Source organism: Heteronotia binoei, chromosome 7, assembly GCF_032191835.1.
Source record: "Heteronotia binoei isolate CCM8104 ecotype False Entrance Well chromosome 7, APGP_CSIRO_Hbin_v1, whole genome shotgun sequence".
In the NCBI taxonomy this organism is placed as follows: domain Eukaryota; kingdom Metazoa; phylum Chordata; class Lepidosauria; order Squamata; family Gekkonidae; genus Heteronotia; species Heteronotia binoei.
Genome location: NC_083229.1, coordinates 72,001,516 through 72,019,131, shown reverse-complemented (window position 1 = coordinate 72,019,131; position 17,616 = coordinate 72,001,516). Strand labels below are relative to the sequence as shown.

The 17,616-nt window shown below is 37.7% G+C and overlaps 1 protein-coding gene across 1 annotated transcript in view; it reads left to right on the top strand.

The window, feature by feature from the left end:
* The window catches only part of DTNA (dystrobrevin alpha), a 297,236-nt gene that overhangs the window by 223,535 nt on the left and 56,085 nt on the right, over window positions 1–17,616 (top strand). Inside the window, exons 10-13 of the mRNA XM_060243836.1 lie at window positions 1,928–2,008; window positions 5,764–5,853; window positions 12,285–12,362; window positions 13,263–13,355. Coding sequence (XP_060099819.1) covers window positions 1,928–2,008; window positions 5,764–5,853; window positions 12,285–12,362; window positions 13,263–13,355 — 342 coding nt within the window. The remainder of the gene's footprint in view (window positions 1–1,927; window positions 2,009–5,763; window positions 5,854–12,284; window positions 12,363–13,262; window positions 13,356–17,616) is intronic.

The following is a 17,616-nucleotide window of genomic DNA, read 5'->3' as shown; positions in this document are numbered from 1 at the left end:
CAACAGAAATCTGTTCCCCCTTGAGGAAGTGGCTGCTTTGGAAGTTGGAATGGCATTATGCCCCAGACCCCGCTCTTCTCAGGCTCCACCCCTAAAATCTCCAGATATTTACCAGAGCAGAGCTGGCAACCCTAATAAGAGGTCTTCATAAGAACTTTTGAGTATGACTTCCATTTAGTTTATATCATTTTTCAAAGGCACTTTCCCCCTTCTTTCAGCCTTCTTTTTGTACACGTCATATCACCTGGAGAAGAGGGAGAAGGGAATTCACAGTCTCACTGGACACCTCTCCCTCCTTATCCAAATCTGATTAACTGAATTTTAAGCTTTAACGATCTCACAGATCCCACAGATCTGATTTGTAAGTGATCCTGAGACTGCATCCCTCAAACTGCTGTGTCAAAGGCAAAAGCATGACATTAATGTTGTTTTCATTGGGATTTTCATTGGGTGCAGGGATTTTCCTCTTCCTAATGCTGGCTTTTGCACATGGCATAGTTAGTCAACATATGGAAATCTGTTTCTGTGCATAAATTGCATTCTCTGAAACAGAACATTTGACATTATTGTTGTACTAAATCTGCTCAGCTTGTGAATACTAGTTGCCACGAGGCCCAAGTAATACCAGACCTGAGCAGTGGCTTCTGAATTGTGCCTGCTTCTTACACTATTTTAAAGCATGTGTCATCCAGACATATGAGGGAGCTGAGTTACTCTTTCCAAACATTTTAATATTGGGTTTCTGCCCCAACTTCCCCAAATTCCTCATATTGAACTACAAATGCTAAACTTCTTCTGAGATGAATGAGAGAAGTATGCGTAAAAGAACTAACAACTCTTTTTATTGTTTTGTACTGTCCAAGTGATTTTCCATCTATTCATTTGCTATTTAGAAAAACCTGGTCTTCCTCATGAAAAATGACATGAAAATATCTCTTGAAATTCTTGCATGAGGAATATAACACAGCATGGATTTGTAAATATTTATTCTTGATCACCTCTCTCTCCAAAAATGCATATTATAGCTAAATCTGTTGGTGCCTCATGCATACGTCTCAGTCAGCTTTGTGCAGGTCTTGTACATTATTTCCCCATATGTTGGGGGGGGGGCAGAGAGGAAACTGATTAGATGAGAGAACCATGCATCACCAATGTGCTATTATGTACATTTCTGTTTTGTTTAGTTTTTCTCATTTGTAAACGTGGCATATTGATTATTCATATTACCAAGGGCCTATATCATGGCTGCTTTAAGTTCAAATCCTGTGATGCTGTGAATATAGAGTTCTTTGTCTGAACACATTGTGGTGTCATTCCTCTGGTCTTTTCTACGCTATAACCAGCTTATTGAGGGGAGGCAACTTGCTGTTGCATAGTGAACATGCAAGTTTCTGCATAACATGGGGCTGCTGCACCCCACACAGAAGCAGCATCCATGCAATTATGTTTTTTAAAAAAATTACCACATAGCCATTTGAAATAATTTGAGGTATAGCAATTCCAGGAGAAAACCTGGCTTTTCAAAAGGGGATAGTGTTCCTTTAAAAAGACTACTGAACTCAAATAACAAGAAATCAGCGAAGTATGCAAATAATTTAAAGACTGTTGAAAGCTTTCTCTATTAATTGCTTTTTATAGAGCATTTCAGTAGTCTTTGTGAAAATGCAGAACAGTCAATTATTTTTCTGGAGCAAGTAAAGGGAGCAAATAAACTGCAAGCAAGATACATCAGAATGTTAAAACATCAATGTAAAAACTGAGGTTTTGTTTCAGAGAAATTTAGAAAGCAGAAAAACTGAAGGACATTGCCTTTCTATAGACTGAAATTTGTGTGTGTGAGAGTGCATGCATGCAAATGCTTATCTTTCATGCTTTGGTTCATGCTTTCATTATTATACAAACCACTGGGTTTTTTTCTTCTTTCAAGGCCTCCCAGACCGGTCACCAGCATGAATGATACACTGTTTTCCCATTCTGTTCCCTCAGGAAGCCCTTTTACAAACAGAAGGTGGGTATTTATTCTGGCATGTTATGAGATACAATAATTAAATTTCTACCAAAGCTCATGCAGTCAAACAGTCGAAAACCAGTGTAGGAATGCCTTTAAATGTGTTTGGATTGAATTTTCATTGTTTAAAGTAGGACTCCAATTTTTAAAATATAGAAACCTGAGCAAAGGCATACAGTTGCTTGCTTAGGTGCCTATGTTCTGCCTTCTAAAAACCCAGAACCAATTCAGGTAACCTCTGGCTGTATGCCTATTATATGCAGCATGGATGCAACCCATATCAATTTAACCTAGAATGCTGAAGTGTCTACAATGTATATCAAGTACCCCTAGAAACAAAAATTGGTATTTAAATACCAAGAAGCAAATGTGGGCAAGTTGAACAAATATTCCTATATATATATATCTAAGTATTTACGACCAACTAGAATTAAGAACCGAGCTATTCTGTGAAGCCAAACTGATGGAGTTATTGTATTAATCTGCCTTTTCAGTACATTATAATCAGACACTCACAAGAACAGAAAAGGCTATTCTGGATCAGACTCAGAAGTCCATCCATGTGGTCTAGCGTTCAGTTCTGGCCCATTGGCTGTTTCTGAGAAATTTTCAAGGAGGGCAAGAAGGTACCAGTCTCTCACCATCTGCCCCCAGAATCTACTATTCAGTGTTATAATATTTCAGAGGATGAAGTGTTCCATTAGTTATCATTAGTTAATTAACATGGCTAATATCCATGGATAAATCTTTTTCTCCATGAATTTGTCTAGCCCATTTTGAACGCCATCTAAGCTGGTGTTACGTCAGATCCTCTCATGACTTGTGAATTCTCTTTATTGTAATGCACTATATGAAACCATAAAAGTTACAAGCACTCTCCCTACTAACATTGCTTATCTCTCACTTGTGGTTCCAGCAAGAAATCTTAAAGACTGTGCGAATGAAGCCCATTGTCTATTGCAGACACTGTGATCTGTTTGCACTGTGAGAGTATAAAGGAATTGCATATCCACCCAGCCAGAATTGCATTATTTCCACTGCACTGAAATGATCAGGTTGGATCAAGGGAATCACGAGTGGAAGGCAAATAGCAGTTAATAATGTGCCTCATAAATTTGTTCAACAGCTTCCACAAGAATTCAGTACAGTGCCTGTAACAGTTCTGATGTTTGTGCCAGAGGTTGCACAAACTTTGGGCAAGCAGAAGAACATCTTTGGAATCAGGTTAACTTTTCTCTAGCACAAGATATATAACAGCCCTCCTGGGAGTGCAAGGGAGCAGTCTTAACTAAATCGCCTTGGGAAGTAAATCTCATTTTATTCAATGGGCATTTCTCCCAACAAAATGTTATTAGGATTGCAGTCTGTGAGCAAAGTTAATGTGCACTACAAAAAAAAACAACCCAGGAATTTGCAGTGTATTTTATTTGTTCATCTGAGTTAAATATTCTGAAAAACATGTCAATAATAACCAAGATAAAATGTTTTCTGTACTTCAGTTATTTTGTTTGTTTATTAATGTCCTCAGGGCTTTTTTGTAGAAAAAGCCCAGCAGGAACACATTTGCATATTATGCCTCACCCCCTGACAACACCATAGTTTTACACAGGGCTTTTCTATAGATAAAGTCCAGCAGGAACTCATTTGCATATTAGGCCACACCCCTTGATGCCAAGCCAGCCAGAACTGCATTCCTGTGTATTCCTGCTAAAAAAACAGTCCTGACTTTACCCACTTTTCTCCCCAATGGGGACTCAAACACAATACAATATCGTCATAATCCTCTCCTCCATTTTATCCTCACAACTGCTCTGTAAAAGAGTTTAGGATGAGAGAGTGACTGTCCCAGGGTCATCCCATGAGTTTCCATTGCAGAGTGAGGATTCAGCTTGGGTCTCCCAGATTGTGTCCAACACTTTAACTATTACACCTATGTTTGTAAAGAGATAAAGTTATGTTAGGTGTATCTGGTGTATATGCTCATGTTTAAGATGCAAGTGTGTGTTTGCTGTGTTCAATTACTATGAATTGGGATGACTGAAATCAAGACTTCCAAGGGCCAAGCAGAAAGTTCTGATAAAGATTTGAATTTTGAAGCTTAACCAAAAGCCAGAAATCTAGCAGCGTATTTTATTACACAGTTTTCAGCGCTAACTGCTTCAAGCGATCACTTGAATTAATTGTATGTTTGTTTTCCTGTCCCAGTGAAATCCTAATGAAGTTGTTTGTAACTTCTAATAATTTTGCTTCCAGCCTGTTGTGGGATTTTGGAACCCAGTACTATTTTCTAGGACCCCCAGGTCCCTTGAGTTCTTTTATTGTTGTGATGGAGACTGGCAGGGGGCTTGAATTCAGTAAAGAGAGAGGCCATGGTACTAAAACCAAAACTAGGTTTTTTTCCCATTATAAGCCTTTTAGGACAGAAAGCACTGTTTTAAAAGAAAGTATTATAAATCTTTAAGACAGAAGCCATCGCATCTCAGTATTCTCACATTTAGCATATACTAATTGCATAAAAACCCAATACTTGATTTAGTGCATATATAGGAACCTAAGAGGTTCAGAAACATAGAATGTTCTGGACTGATCACCTAGGTCTCAAAAGGAGCTGTTGTTGGCCAGCCCAGAGGAAACAAATCTCTGGCAATTTATACACTCTGAATACATAGGGCATTCAAAATGGCTGAAGTAAGGGTAATGTAATCCTATCAAAAGCAAAAATCTCCATTATAGTCCTACATAAGAAATGAAATTATAAAAAAATAAGAAATTATGTGACAGATGAAGAGTCATAGATATCAATTATCTATTTGAGAATCTAGGAGCCTGCAGTAGATTGCTCTGACTATATTCTGACCTCATAAAAGATTCAGCATAGATCTGTGACCTCTAAGTTCGTAAGTCTTATCTGCAACACCTGTTAAGACGTAAGCTGAAGAGGTGATAACCATATCAAAAATGTAAAGTGTTCTTTGCATAAGGTTAACAGAGCTTAGACATCAAACTCAGGCTCCTTGATTATTCATTGATTAATAAATTCCACCACAGGTCCCCCCCCCACCTTTGAGGCTGAGGTTCATGTCTCAACAAACAAACAATAGGCTCTACTTCAACTAAAATCCTGACTATTTAAATCGTTGATACATAAAAAGCTCTTACTTTATTACTGTTATTTAAGCAGAAAGTATTTATCCAGTTTGATCATATTAAAGATGTGTGCTCTATAAGTCTCACTAGTTTTGCTTATTCAACCACCATCTACACCTGGGTCTCTGTAACTTTTATTTGAATAATAAACATCCCATGGTGAAGGTCTATTAACCTGAATTAAATTTTAGTATTTTGTTCCCGTAAGCAGCATCCTGCCTTCAAAGTATGTGAATGAAACAGTCTAGATACACACTAACCTTATTCCTGTTCAGGTTTCTATATATTTATTTATATTATACCTTTCTCAGCATGGATTACATGGTATAAAACAATGTAATCAAATAGCATGAGAGATCTAATAAGCAATGCAGTAGGATTTGGATTACAAAAAAGTTTCAGACAGGGTATGTCAAGCAAAGCAGAAAATGGAATTACAAAAGTTGAAAATGATGCATTAACAGCATGATAATATATATAATAGATAATATATAGCATACACAGTGGCACAGACTATAGACCTGTTCTTTTGATTTGCCTCCCTGGACGATTCTATTATACTATTGCTTTATTGCAAACTGTTAATTTTCATTGTTTGAATCATCCAGGTTACTTGAGAATATAAATGTAGCCAGTCCTGAGGCTGATGAGCATTCTCTTATAAAGCTGTATGTAAATCAGCTTCACAAGAATTCACGGTCAGTATAAGAACACTAAACCACTAATTGATGTAGTTCTGTAACTTATACGTTAAGTCCACTAGTTTATTAGTCATTCTGCAGAATTACTAATGATGGAGATTTTTTTGTTTGGTGTTTATAAAATAAAAATCAGCAGACTTCTGTGGTTTCCATGAGACTTCAAATGGATTTCATGCTGGCCTTGAACTTCCCAAACTTTTATCTTGCATTTTGCACATGACAAGTATTTAAATGTGCATTATATGGCAGCTTGTGCTCTTAGGCAAGCATCCTGTGGGTTTCTCATTTTAATGTATTTAACCCCCAAACACAGAAGACAGAAACACAGATGGGAGCCATACACTGAAAACATATTGATAGCTGGTCGTGAGTAAGGCACAGCAATCCACACAAGAAGACTGCTGTGCCTTGTTGGGAACACACAAACCAGCTGCAGGTCAGGAAAACGCTGCATCCAATTCTGCGCACATAGCACCACTGTTGATGCCATGCCCCTGTGCCTTTGTGTAGAACATCTCCTGTTGCTAATGATCAGATAGTGGACACATCAAGAGTGGGGAAGGGGGCCATCTGAACTCAGGAGTGCCCCTGAGAGATTTCTGACTGAAATCAGCCTGTCTTCAAAAGACAGCAGAAACCTCCTGTTGCTGTTGGCTTCTGCAGGTCAGGATGAAAGCCAATGAAGAAAGCCTCTGAGCTCAGGCTTTGCTTCCCTCTACCAGCTCTCTTTATCTGTTCAGACGCAACATTTTAAATAGCTATTTAGCCTAATCAAATATACAGTCTTACATATCCTGTATATCTCATTCTGGAAGGGGTATATGGCTACATATGCTCTTAGTCTTATATACATTATGAAAATTTTAAAGTGTATAGCTATAAGCAAGAGGCATTAAACTATACTGTAAACATTTTACAAGGTTCTTGGTGGTGGAAGCAAACATTTTAAATTGGAAAATGTATAAAGTCTGATGTCAAGCTAAACAGTTAACATTCAAATGATTAGAACTACAATTCTGTGTTTCCTTGATTGTCCAACTTGTTCACTTGTGCCTGTGAATTAGAAGGTAACAAAGCCATCACTTGTGTTACAGAAAACATTGCATTTAAGGATAGAATGGCTTTACAAACTAAATGTGTTCATTGCACATTATGTATTTTTCCATTTGTTCACTCTGCATAACTAATGAAGCAGACTAACTTCATTAGATTGGAAGAAGGAAAATCTGACAATAATTTCTCATTTGCTTTTATAAAATCTCACAATAATTAATCTGTCTTATTGTGTCACTTTACTTTGTTTCATTAGTTCCATCATAAAAACTCCAAGCGCATGAAAATGGTTCACATGTGCAGCAGTGTTGTTTGAGAATTCCCTACCCAAATTCTGGGACTCACACTTGCCTCTGTTTCTCTTGTAAAGTTTATGTTATAAATCATATGGCTTTCATGTCTCCTGGACCTCCTGGAAGCATCTGGGCTGGCTGTTGTTGAAAAAAACATGCTAGATTACGTGGACTGTTCTGATCCAGCAAGATTCTCACATTCTTATCTAGTGATATAACATTGTAGTAACGTGGGGGGATAATGAGATACTGCATGTGTAAACTCTGTCCCCCCCAGCAGGAATGGAATATATAGATTTTAATGTTTCATTATCATACTTGAAGTTAATCAACAAAGAGCATTTACACAAGTTACATTAAAAAAAGAACTGGAAGTAGGATTTCATGATGCAGATATTTGTGGTATCATTAATTATGAATAAAAATACTGATTTCTGTATCACATGTTTTGATTATGGGTATCCATGCCCTATGCCCTCTATTAAATCTCTGGGTTGCTGTTTGGTAACTGGCTATATAAAAGCTTGAATTTTTCTCTCTAAGTAGAAGCAATTAAGATAATTAAGAAATGAAAACTAGGGAAAGAAGCCAGATTGACCAGCTTCTGTAAATTATTCAAGTATTAGTTTGATCCTTTAGAAGAAGTAATAGATGATGGTATATTCCTTGCCTTGTTTGTACAACTGATTATTTATTGGTGTAGAGAAGACATAACTGTTACTTTTGGCCAATAAAACTAAAATATTCTGCCAAATCTATGCATATGTGGATTGGGATCTAAAGATGCCTAGGAGTACATAAAACATAGGGAGGGAGGGTTACCTATGTTCTGTACCCCATGTCAGATAGTTTGATCTCATGGAATGCTACTTGAGAAGTTTCCCCATTCTTTAAGTGTATGAAATAACTATATTGATGTACAGTATACCAGAGTTTTCTGAGTGTAACATATTGTATTATACCATTATTTTCTATCTTTGACTGGGGAGGGAACTACTGCGTGTTCTGAATAAAAGGACATTATGCCTCTTCTTCGTTAGTGTATTATGCACAAGCTCCAAAGAACTGTGAAACTGACTTCTTGATTACAAGGAAGCTTTTTAATGTAAAACAAGAGCTCCTAAGTGGCAAATCTCTTTTGAAACTGGGATATTCAAAATAGTGTTAAATGTGCTATGGGAGTCAGGTAATCAAAGCCACAAGGCTAGCACAAGCCTATTGTGTAGTTTGGTGAGAGCCAGCTTGGTATATTGGTTAAGTGCATGGACTCTTTATCTGTGAGAACCGGGTTTGATTCCCTACTCCTTCACTTGCAGCTGCTGGAATGGCCTTGGGTCTGCATAGCTCTTGCAAGAGTTGTCATTGAAAAGACAACTGCTGTAAGAGCTCTGTTAGCTCCACCTACTTCACAGGGTGTCTGTTGTGGGCGGGGGGGAGGTAAAGGAGATTGTAAGGTGTTCTGAGACTCTGAGATTCAGAGTATAGGGCGGAATATAAATGCAATATCAACAACAACAACCTAAGAAGCTCTTTGAATTACATCTTATATGAACAGAAAGAAAAGAAACAATTGTGTGATGTGTATCTGTCAGCATATTAATTGGCACAATGCCATGTTAGCTTCCGTTTCTGATTATTAAAAGCAGATGCTCAGTGATTTTTTTCAGGACCTTGGATAGGGGATCTTGGGTTATTAGTTCATATGCTGTGTTCCTGGTAGCAGCCTGGTATCCTGGTATCTCTGCGTTGCAGAGTGGTAAAGCTGCAGTACTGCAGTCTGAGTCCTCTGCTCACAACCTGAGTTCGATCCCGGCAGAAGCTGGGTTCAGGTAGCCAGCTCAAGGCTGACTCAGCCTTCCATCCTTCCAAGGTCAGTAAAATGAGTAACCAGCTTGCTGAGGGGAAAGTGTAGATGACTGGGGAAGGCAATGGCAAACCACCCCATAAAAAGTCTGCCGCGAAAACATCGTGATGCAACGTCACCCCAGAGTCGGAAATGACTGGTGCTTGCACAGGGAACTACCTTTACCTTTTTATCTTTGTACTAGCTGTGTCCATCAGTGAACATCTGAGTATACTAAAGCTCTTTGTTGTGGCATGTGTGTTACTGATGCATTGTAGTAAGCAATGCTAGTAGAACAGGGTAACTGGCAATCCAAAGAATATGGAACAGGTGGTGTTTTGTTTTGTTGCCTTCCCAGGAACTGAATGCTGGATCTTTATATCATGGCGTATAATGTTTCTCTTTGCATTTTTTTCTGTCAGTAAGAAGGGCAATAAAGACAAATTATTGATACATAATACTATATACTCTACATATAGTTGTATTACCCAAAGACATCCATGGTTAACCAGCAAACAGCAAATGTTTTTTTCTGTTTTGAATTTTTGGGAAAAGTTTGAAATTTAGGATCCTTAAATGGGGAAATTTTTCTTACACCACTATTGGATAGAATAATACCAAACTGTATTCATCTTTTGACAATCGATCTGTAGTCCTGGCTATAGCAGAACCGCTCTAAAATGGAGCAGAAATTTATTGCGGATTTCCTGAAGTTCAGGAGACTATTTACTAATATAGGGGATTCTGGTACCTGTATAGTACAATGACATAATCACTCCACATTGGCCTAGGAGGTCTTATTCATGCTGCCAAAGTCCCTAGAATGTTCCAGACTATAGTCATTTCAAATATGGACTTGAAGATGATGGAATATGTTCCAGAAGCAATAGTTCCAATTCATTATTTATTAATTTGAATTTGTTTATAGGGAAAACACATTTTCAGTTGAAACTTTCCATTTGTTCTCTACTAATTGGGATGAAATTCACTAGAGCTGGACCCCTTTCCCCAGGAATCCTTCTTTCCAAATTTCCAACCAATAGGTAAAAGCAGAGATCACATAGAAGAGTGAATTGGTGTAAGAGTTTTTCTTTCATTCCTATTAGATGATTGTGGATTATATCTGAAGTTGGTGAAGGCAGCTAAGCCCTCACCTCCTCCTGCCTTTACCTCAGTGTGCTTGTTTGACGTCAGCATTTTTCTTCTAATCCATCTAATAACCTCCAGTATCAAAGCTTGGTCAGAAGAAAAATACTCCAGTTAGTGGAGTAGTGCATGACAAGTGACAGGACTTAGTTCCCATCAAACGCTTGCTCCATTCTATGTTGAAATACAGACAAGTTCTACAAACCATTTCATTTACAGTTGAAGAAGAGGTTGCCTGACTTTCTCCAATACCAGGCCTTATATCAGTCTTGTGAGAGGAGGTATTGGAAAACAGGTGTAGATACTTAGTGGTTTTACATGAAAAGAAAGATGCAGAGTTCTCTCAGATCCTAAATCAAAGTTTCTTTCTCAATTAGAGAGACCAGATCATCAGAACTTTCTCATCCCTGATATTTTACCTGGCTTTGTGTGTGTGTTTTACTGTGTGTGTGTGTGTTGGGGGTGGAAATTAAAGGCTCTTATTCTACCCTCCCATCTGCATAGTAGTAAAGTTTTCTGTTGTGGAAGAGGAACCCTAGCCTCTCTCCCTCCTATTCAATATAGTCTTACCTGCCTGCCTGGTAGGTCAAGCAAAGTATTAATGTTTGTCACTCACAGCAGGGATTGTCACTAGATAGAAGATACATGTGTGCTTTTGCACCTATCTCCATCCAATCTGTAAATATATGTTGCCCATCACGGGGGGGGGGGGGGGGGCAAGCCTTGACTTCTGCTTCTGTCCACTAGTCTTCACAGCCATTCTGCCTGCTAACAGTAGAAACAATGTTGGCCTTGGCACCTGCCTAGTAACTATAAAACTGAGATAGTGCAATGATTGATTTGAAGCACAAAGTCTGAGATAATGCACTGTCCATAAAGTCTAGTTAGGATGATCCAGCATGGTGCTTATATCAGCAAACTCTTCTGGATGAACATTGTCCCTGTTGGGTACATAGCTGATAAGTGATTCTTCCTCCTTTTCCCCTTACCTCATGGAACTGAAATGTCATCAGCTAGGCAGTAGAGATCTAACAGTCATCATCCAAGTCATTAATATTCTTGTATGAATAACCTGCAATAATTATGTTGACTGATGAGGACTGTTAAATTCATATTTGATCTGAATGTAGACCTACTGAACTGAGTGGTTCTTCCCAACTATATGTACAGATTTTATTTATGTCATGGCAGCAGTTGGCTGTATTGGAACCTTCATCAAATTAAGAGCATGAAAAGAAGAAGCGGATTAAAGCAGTGGTATTTTATTTTGGAGCAATCAACATGCCAGCTAACCCTTAATGGATCTAAGATAGTTTACTTCCCAGTCACAGACATGTTCACAATGAGTCACCATGTAGCTTAGAAAACACATATGGAGGCACAAACATGCATATAGGACTATGCATTTTCTTCTGACACATAGACTGTCACTGTGCACAAAGAACATTCTTCATTGCATGCATTGAAAATCTATAGCATAAAAGTGAATAGGGCACCCCCTGCATACTTAAAGTTCCATGCACAAAGTGCAGTGAATAATTTGTCATCGGCCTGCCTTCCCATTGGACAACTGCATCCTAGCTAGCCAATGCAGAGTTGAGCTTCTTTTGAAGCTGAACTGGGCCAAATCAGTGTACAGCTCTAATGGCTATGAATGCCTCATCTTTCCGCAATGGAAAAGACAACAGTTCCTTCACCTGGATCCTTTATTTCAGAAATATCTGATATTCTTTCTGAAGATCAAGTGTGTTAAATCTCCCACTCATATTGCCAAGTTTACAGCTTAGAAACTCCATGTGAAATTAAATGTTTCCAACAGACATTTTCCCATCATGGGAAAGGATGGAATATAAATCTACTAAATAAAATAAATAATGGGGGGGGGGGGCAGAAGTTTTACAAACTTATACAAAATCAACTTTCTGTGTCAGTAAAATCCCAGAGTTTCTTTTAGACTTTTGATGTGATACAAGTTTTAGAAGTATTTACTGATTAAATTACTTGCATATGGCTTAGAATTTTTGAATGAGTTTTAGTGGATTTCAAGCCATCACTGTTTATCGTCTTCTTAGTTGTCCTGTCTCATTAAATAGCTCTCCTTACAAGAATAATGAAGTAGAGCAGAACAAATTGCTGGCTAGGGCTGCTCCAGCTTTTTTGAAAGGCAAAGGGTAAGTTAAAGAAGGTGTGCTGACAGCTTGCACTAACACAACTAAAGCTAATGCCTTTTTCCCTTAAATATACTGTGCATTCTACAAAATGTATCGTGCAGAATTTTAATTCCTTTTTAATTTACTCATCAGCTGGCTGAAGCACAAGTTTAAAAAAACATATAAAATGAAGTAACAATTCTTGAAATCTCAGAATGACATCTTAAAATACATTTTGCACTTTGATGCAGTTTTGTGTATGCAAGGGCAATATTTAGTGCTTCAATCCTAAGGGTAAGTCTGCACATGTAGATAGTGACTATGATTACATATTTGATTGATCATTAACCAACTTGCCAAGAAAAACTAGCATATCACCGAGAGGCATCTCACCTTGCTTTCTCCCTGATGCACTAGTTTTTTACATGCATATAATTTTTTACACAGGGAGCTCATTCAGGCATGTGATCGATCTTCCATCTACAATCTAAAATGGTACTGCATAACATGTAATTTATCTGCGTCTGTAGACTGACCAACATAAGTCAGATTTCAAGTGAATTTACTTCCAAATCAGTGTGCATAGGACTTCTGAAAGCTGTTGTTTTTTCTTTTAAGAAAAGCTATGCTTCCTTATAGCATTAACACAAGGCCATATCCTGCATGGTCTTTGAGCACCTGTTTACTTAGATATTCTTAGGTGCTTTGTATCCTCCAGCAACCTAACTGTCCTGTCCTGCAAGCTCAGTTTCTTAATTACTCTGAGATGGAATTGATAAGAATTTCAGCATTATTTTTTCTAAAGAACATTTACTGCTCATTTATAAATTCCCATTTCACACTCTTACTTGCTCCTGCTTTCTCTGTTTATTTCTCTTTGTCTGTCCGGACTACACCCTTTCCCCCCCAACCCTGTTTCAGGTTACAGTATAGCCTCGATGTTGCAGACAGGCTGGCTGATGAACATGTTCTCATTGGGTTGTATGTCAACATGCTCCAGAACAACCCCTCACGGTTAGTGCAGGCTGGGCACATTTGGTGGGTTTTTAGAGGATGGAGATTTACCTGGTGAAGGCAGGTCTGAGCTGTGTGCAGTATCTAAAAGATGGAGCAGATGCTCAGTTGACAAGGCAGATACATTTGATTTCAGCAGTGTTAAATAACAACTTCTATGAAGAACTGTGTTGTTTGAAAATATTGCTCTGCATATAATAATAATAATAATAAATTTTATTTCTACCCCGCCCTCCCCGCAAAGGTAAATGTCAGTGGGATTATAGATCTTATACGTGCTAACTCATTTATCTAGTAACAGATAGAAGGGGACACAACAAACCATAAAAACCAATTCAGAGCATTTCAGATATTACAAGTATTCCAAACAGAAGTAACTTCTGTGTGAAGTTCAAGTGAAAATTCTCACATCTGAATATCATAGGCACATTATTTTACTCTATAGATGAATGTAGGGAAGATACAAATAACCACTGCTCCCCCTTGAATACAAATTGGGTGCCGAAAAATTCATGTATCAGATATGATGATCTACATGAAAAATTTGTACTGTTTTCTGTATGACAACAATCAGTAATGGGTGAGCGTTGAAACACAATTACAACATGAAAATATAATTAGGTAATTTTAAGACTGCTTTTGCTAGTGGTTGTTACTAAGCATTGTTTATATTGTGCTTGTAAACGTGCAGATTGCTTTCTGGCCTTTTTGTTGGTTCTAAAAATAATGTTGTGAGATGAACTATGTGCACAAGGAAGTTTGGTGATTTTATGACAAAACAGAGACTGAACCCAAATATCTCCTTGTCCTACTCTCTGCCTACTAGGAGACACTGCCTCTCCATTTCAAAGGTGACACCCACTTGTAATGATAGGGAGAAGCATTTTGAAATTTAGGAATAAAACAAGGTTAAATTTGTATTTGCCTATTCTGTTTCGGTGTATGCAAGTGCATACTGATGGTCTTAAAGGCCATTGAGTAGAGAAGGGTGCTTTGGTTTATCATATAGCACCCTGCAGTATGACAAAGATAAGACATTATATTCATAAGATTTTTAGGACACTGAGTCAAGACTTAAAAGTGTAGAGGCTCCAGTATATTTTTATTGTTATGTTTTCAAAAGAGGCAGCTACTTCCAATAATCACTCATATGCCTAGAGAGCTGAATTGTGACAGTTACGTGTAGGATACACTCCAGTGTGTCTTATCCTCCAGGGGAGCATCCTAGCCTGAGCTTATATGCTCCTGACAAGATGTAGTCCTTCACTTTCAATTGTTCTTGATGGCAGCAAAATGCCAGTTGGGTTCTTCCCATTTATACCTGCAAATTTGCATTGATACAGTTAAACTTGAATCCACATGTTCAACAGAGATAAATCGTGTCTCACAATCAGACCTTAATATAATGCTTTTGAAGAATGGATGGGTAAATGAACCTTCACAGTTCAACTAACTGAAGCAATGTGTAGTACAAAACATCTGATTACTGGCTTTGAAAGACTGCAGCTTAATATCTTTCATTAAAAAGAGTATCAGTCATTCACACAGGCTACCTTCTTGACTTCAACAGACAAAATCAGCTAGCAGGACTAAGCATTTTAACTATGTATTACTTAGGGCAGCCTTTTTCTTCTCAGTAAGTAAAGAAAGGCATGGTTATGAATATTAAAAACTCAGACGGTGCAAAGGAAACTGTTGCTTTTGAATATTATGTGGATATTTTTACAGGGTTATAGCACTATCCCCAGATATAGTCAGTGGTTAAGTATTTAATTGATGGATGCTTTCTGGATGGGTTGTTGCCATACTGAATGCTACAAAGTTCTAGACATTGCTAAGAGTCTTCTTTGGCATTGGCAATAGGAAAGACTGAGGCCAAACTACTGCTTACAAACCTATTGATATTAGGACCAGAAGCAATGGAATGGAGATTTCACAAAGGCAAACTTAGATGAAAATCAAGAGGGGAATAACTGTAAGAGCAGCCAAGTAATAGGGCAATGGAGCCTAAAGAGGCTTGGAATGTCCTTCCTGGAGTAGCTTCAAATAAGGCGGAATGAAAGCTACAGTTTCATCCAAAGCAAGTATTTATTAACTACTCATTAAAGAACTGCTAAGAGAAAAGCCATGGCTGAATAACACTGATTGGTCACAAAAGCTAACAATGCTGTTGGGGCAATGACTTTTATGTCCTGTGCTCTCCATCCAGCATGGTGTATGAAGCATCAAAAACATCTGGAAATCTGAAATGGACAGCAGATGGAGAAAAATTGGTCAGGTTCATTCATAAAAAAAGCATCTTGAACTTCAGAATCTGTCAGGTGACACTTAACCCACCACAAACATTATCACTTGCTCAAACTGGCATATCAGTCTACTGTTAAAGACACAGCTTCAGTGGCCAGTTGAGAAGCTGACAGCTGTAGGATTGTCAGAGGTCCAGATAAATTATTGCTGTTAGTATAAGGCAACACCCAAATGGAACATGAATTAAAGTCATAAAGCTATTTGAATAAATAAGATGGAGGAATGCAGATTCTAACAGATTTTATTAAAAATTCTTATACAAATTTAAGGAAAGTAATATACATTTCACTGCTTATTTTTATTTTTGGCATTTGGGGGTGGAATTTAATTTCCTTTCAGATCAGAATGGTTTGTTGTTAATGAAAAGCGGGTGTTTCCCTCTCTGTTGTGATTGACTTGTTTGCTTGAACCATATGAGTGGACTTAGATTGAATTAACACCTTGCATTAATTTCAACAGATTCATTGACTAAGAAATAACTAATGCCATTATCCTTCCTTTTTTCTTTGTGTTTTGATATATGAGTACAATTCTGGCCACAACTAATATGTCCAAGGGGAAGTTCACAGGTTCAGTTGATATAGTAGTCACAAAGTAATGATGAATTTGTCAAGTTTCATCTAGAGGAGACAACACATATGGTAGTTCTAGCATTCCATTCTACTTAGTGACTTTCTAGCTTCAAGGGTCATGTACAGTGGAATATCCATAACCTTTAAAGGGTATATCATCCCCACAGCAAGAGGCAACCACCAATAGCAAGAGCTGAACAGTTAGGAACCTTCCTTATAATATTTTTATATTTTGATAGCAATTTTTACAGTAGGGAGAAGTTCTCACCTTTCTCTTGCATCCCCTTTTGCAATCATTTACTGTCTTTCACAGAATTTAATGAGAGCTACTGACAAAGTAAATGGTCTGCAATCAAGACGATTTGGATTCAGATGCTTGTAGCACCAGTCAAAGGGGGTGACAAAATTTAGTTCTGCAAATTTAGCCCTCCATTCAAATAGTGTCTCTTACTTTCATGCATATTTAATGAATAGCTGCCATGTACTCCAATAATGAAAAGTAAATGTTTGCACATGGGGACAATGCTGGTGGAGGGAGCTTCTTCCTTACACTAGACAATTCAGCCACCATTGCCAGGGCCTTCATGGGAGTAGCAATATATATTGCCCATAGCACAGGGAGAGGTGTTGACCCCCAGCAGGATCTTTGCAATGTAGGGTGCCATCTTCCACTCTGCCCCATCCTATAATTATGTATACTGGTACATAGTTAAAAGCAATATGGTATAAACTGAAATTTGGCTTCTAAGAGATTATCCAGAATGAATGCCTTGTTTGCATTCCTCCTAATATACAAGGTCTTTCTCTGTACCTTTTGCTCGGTTTCAGATTTTATACTCAAGACATTAAAACAGATTATTCTGGTTGGAAGAAGAAGTGTTTTATCACAAACTAAATGGTGATCAGTACCAAGGTAATCTAAAATGGCTTCTACTGTTGCCTTAAGTCCCAGTAGAAGGAAGTGTTTTGTGAGACAGGAGACATTTGTGGAAGTTTGCCAAATCCATGTTCAGAAAGAAATCTTGCTGTCAGCTCTGCTGAAGCACTTTAAGTACCTTTAAAAATTCTAGATATAATGTAACATTTTGATAATAGGAAAATCTTATAACAGTACATGTTCATGCTTTACAGCATTAATCTCAAATGAGAATTCTCCAGGATAAAGGTAGTTAATAACTATTATTTATGGCTGTGTTCTTTAATTCGTAATCAGTGTATTGCCATTGAATTTATTAATTTATACTTTACCAAAGCTTCAATAATAATTGCTTTTATTATTTTCAAAGCACTCATAGTTTAGAAGATAAAAAATCAATTGTGACTTTGTTAGATGGAAAGACCAGTTTAGAAAAACTGTTTTACTTTCCTTGTTAAAGTAAAAT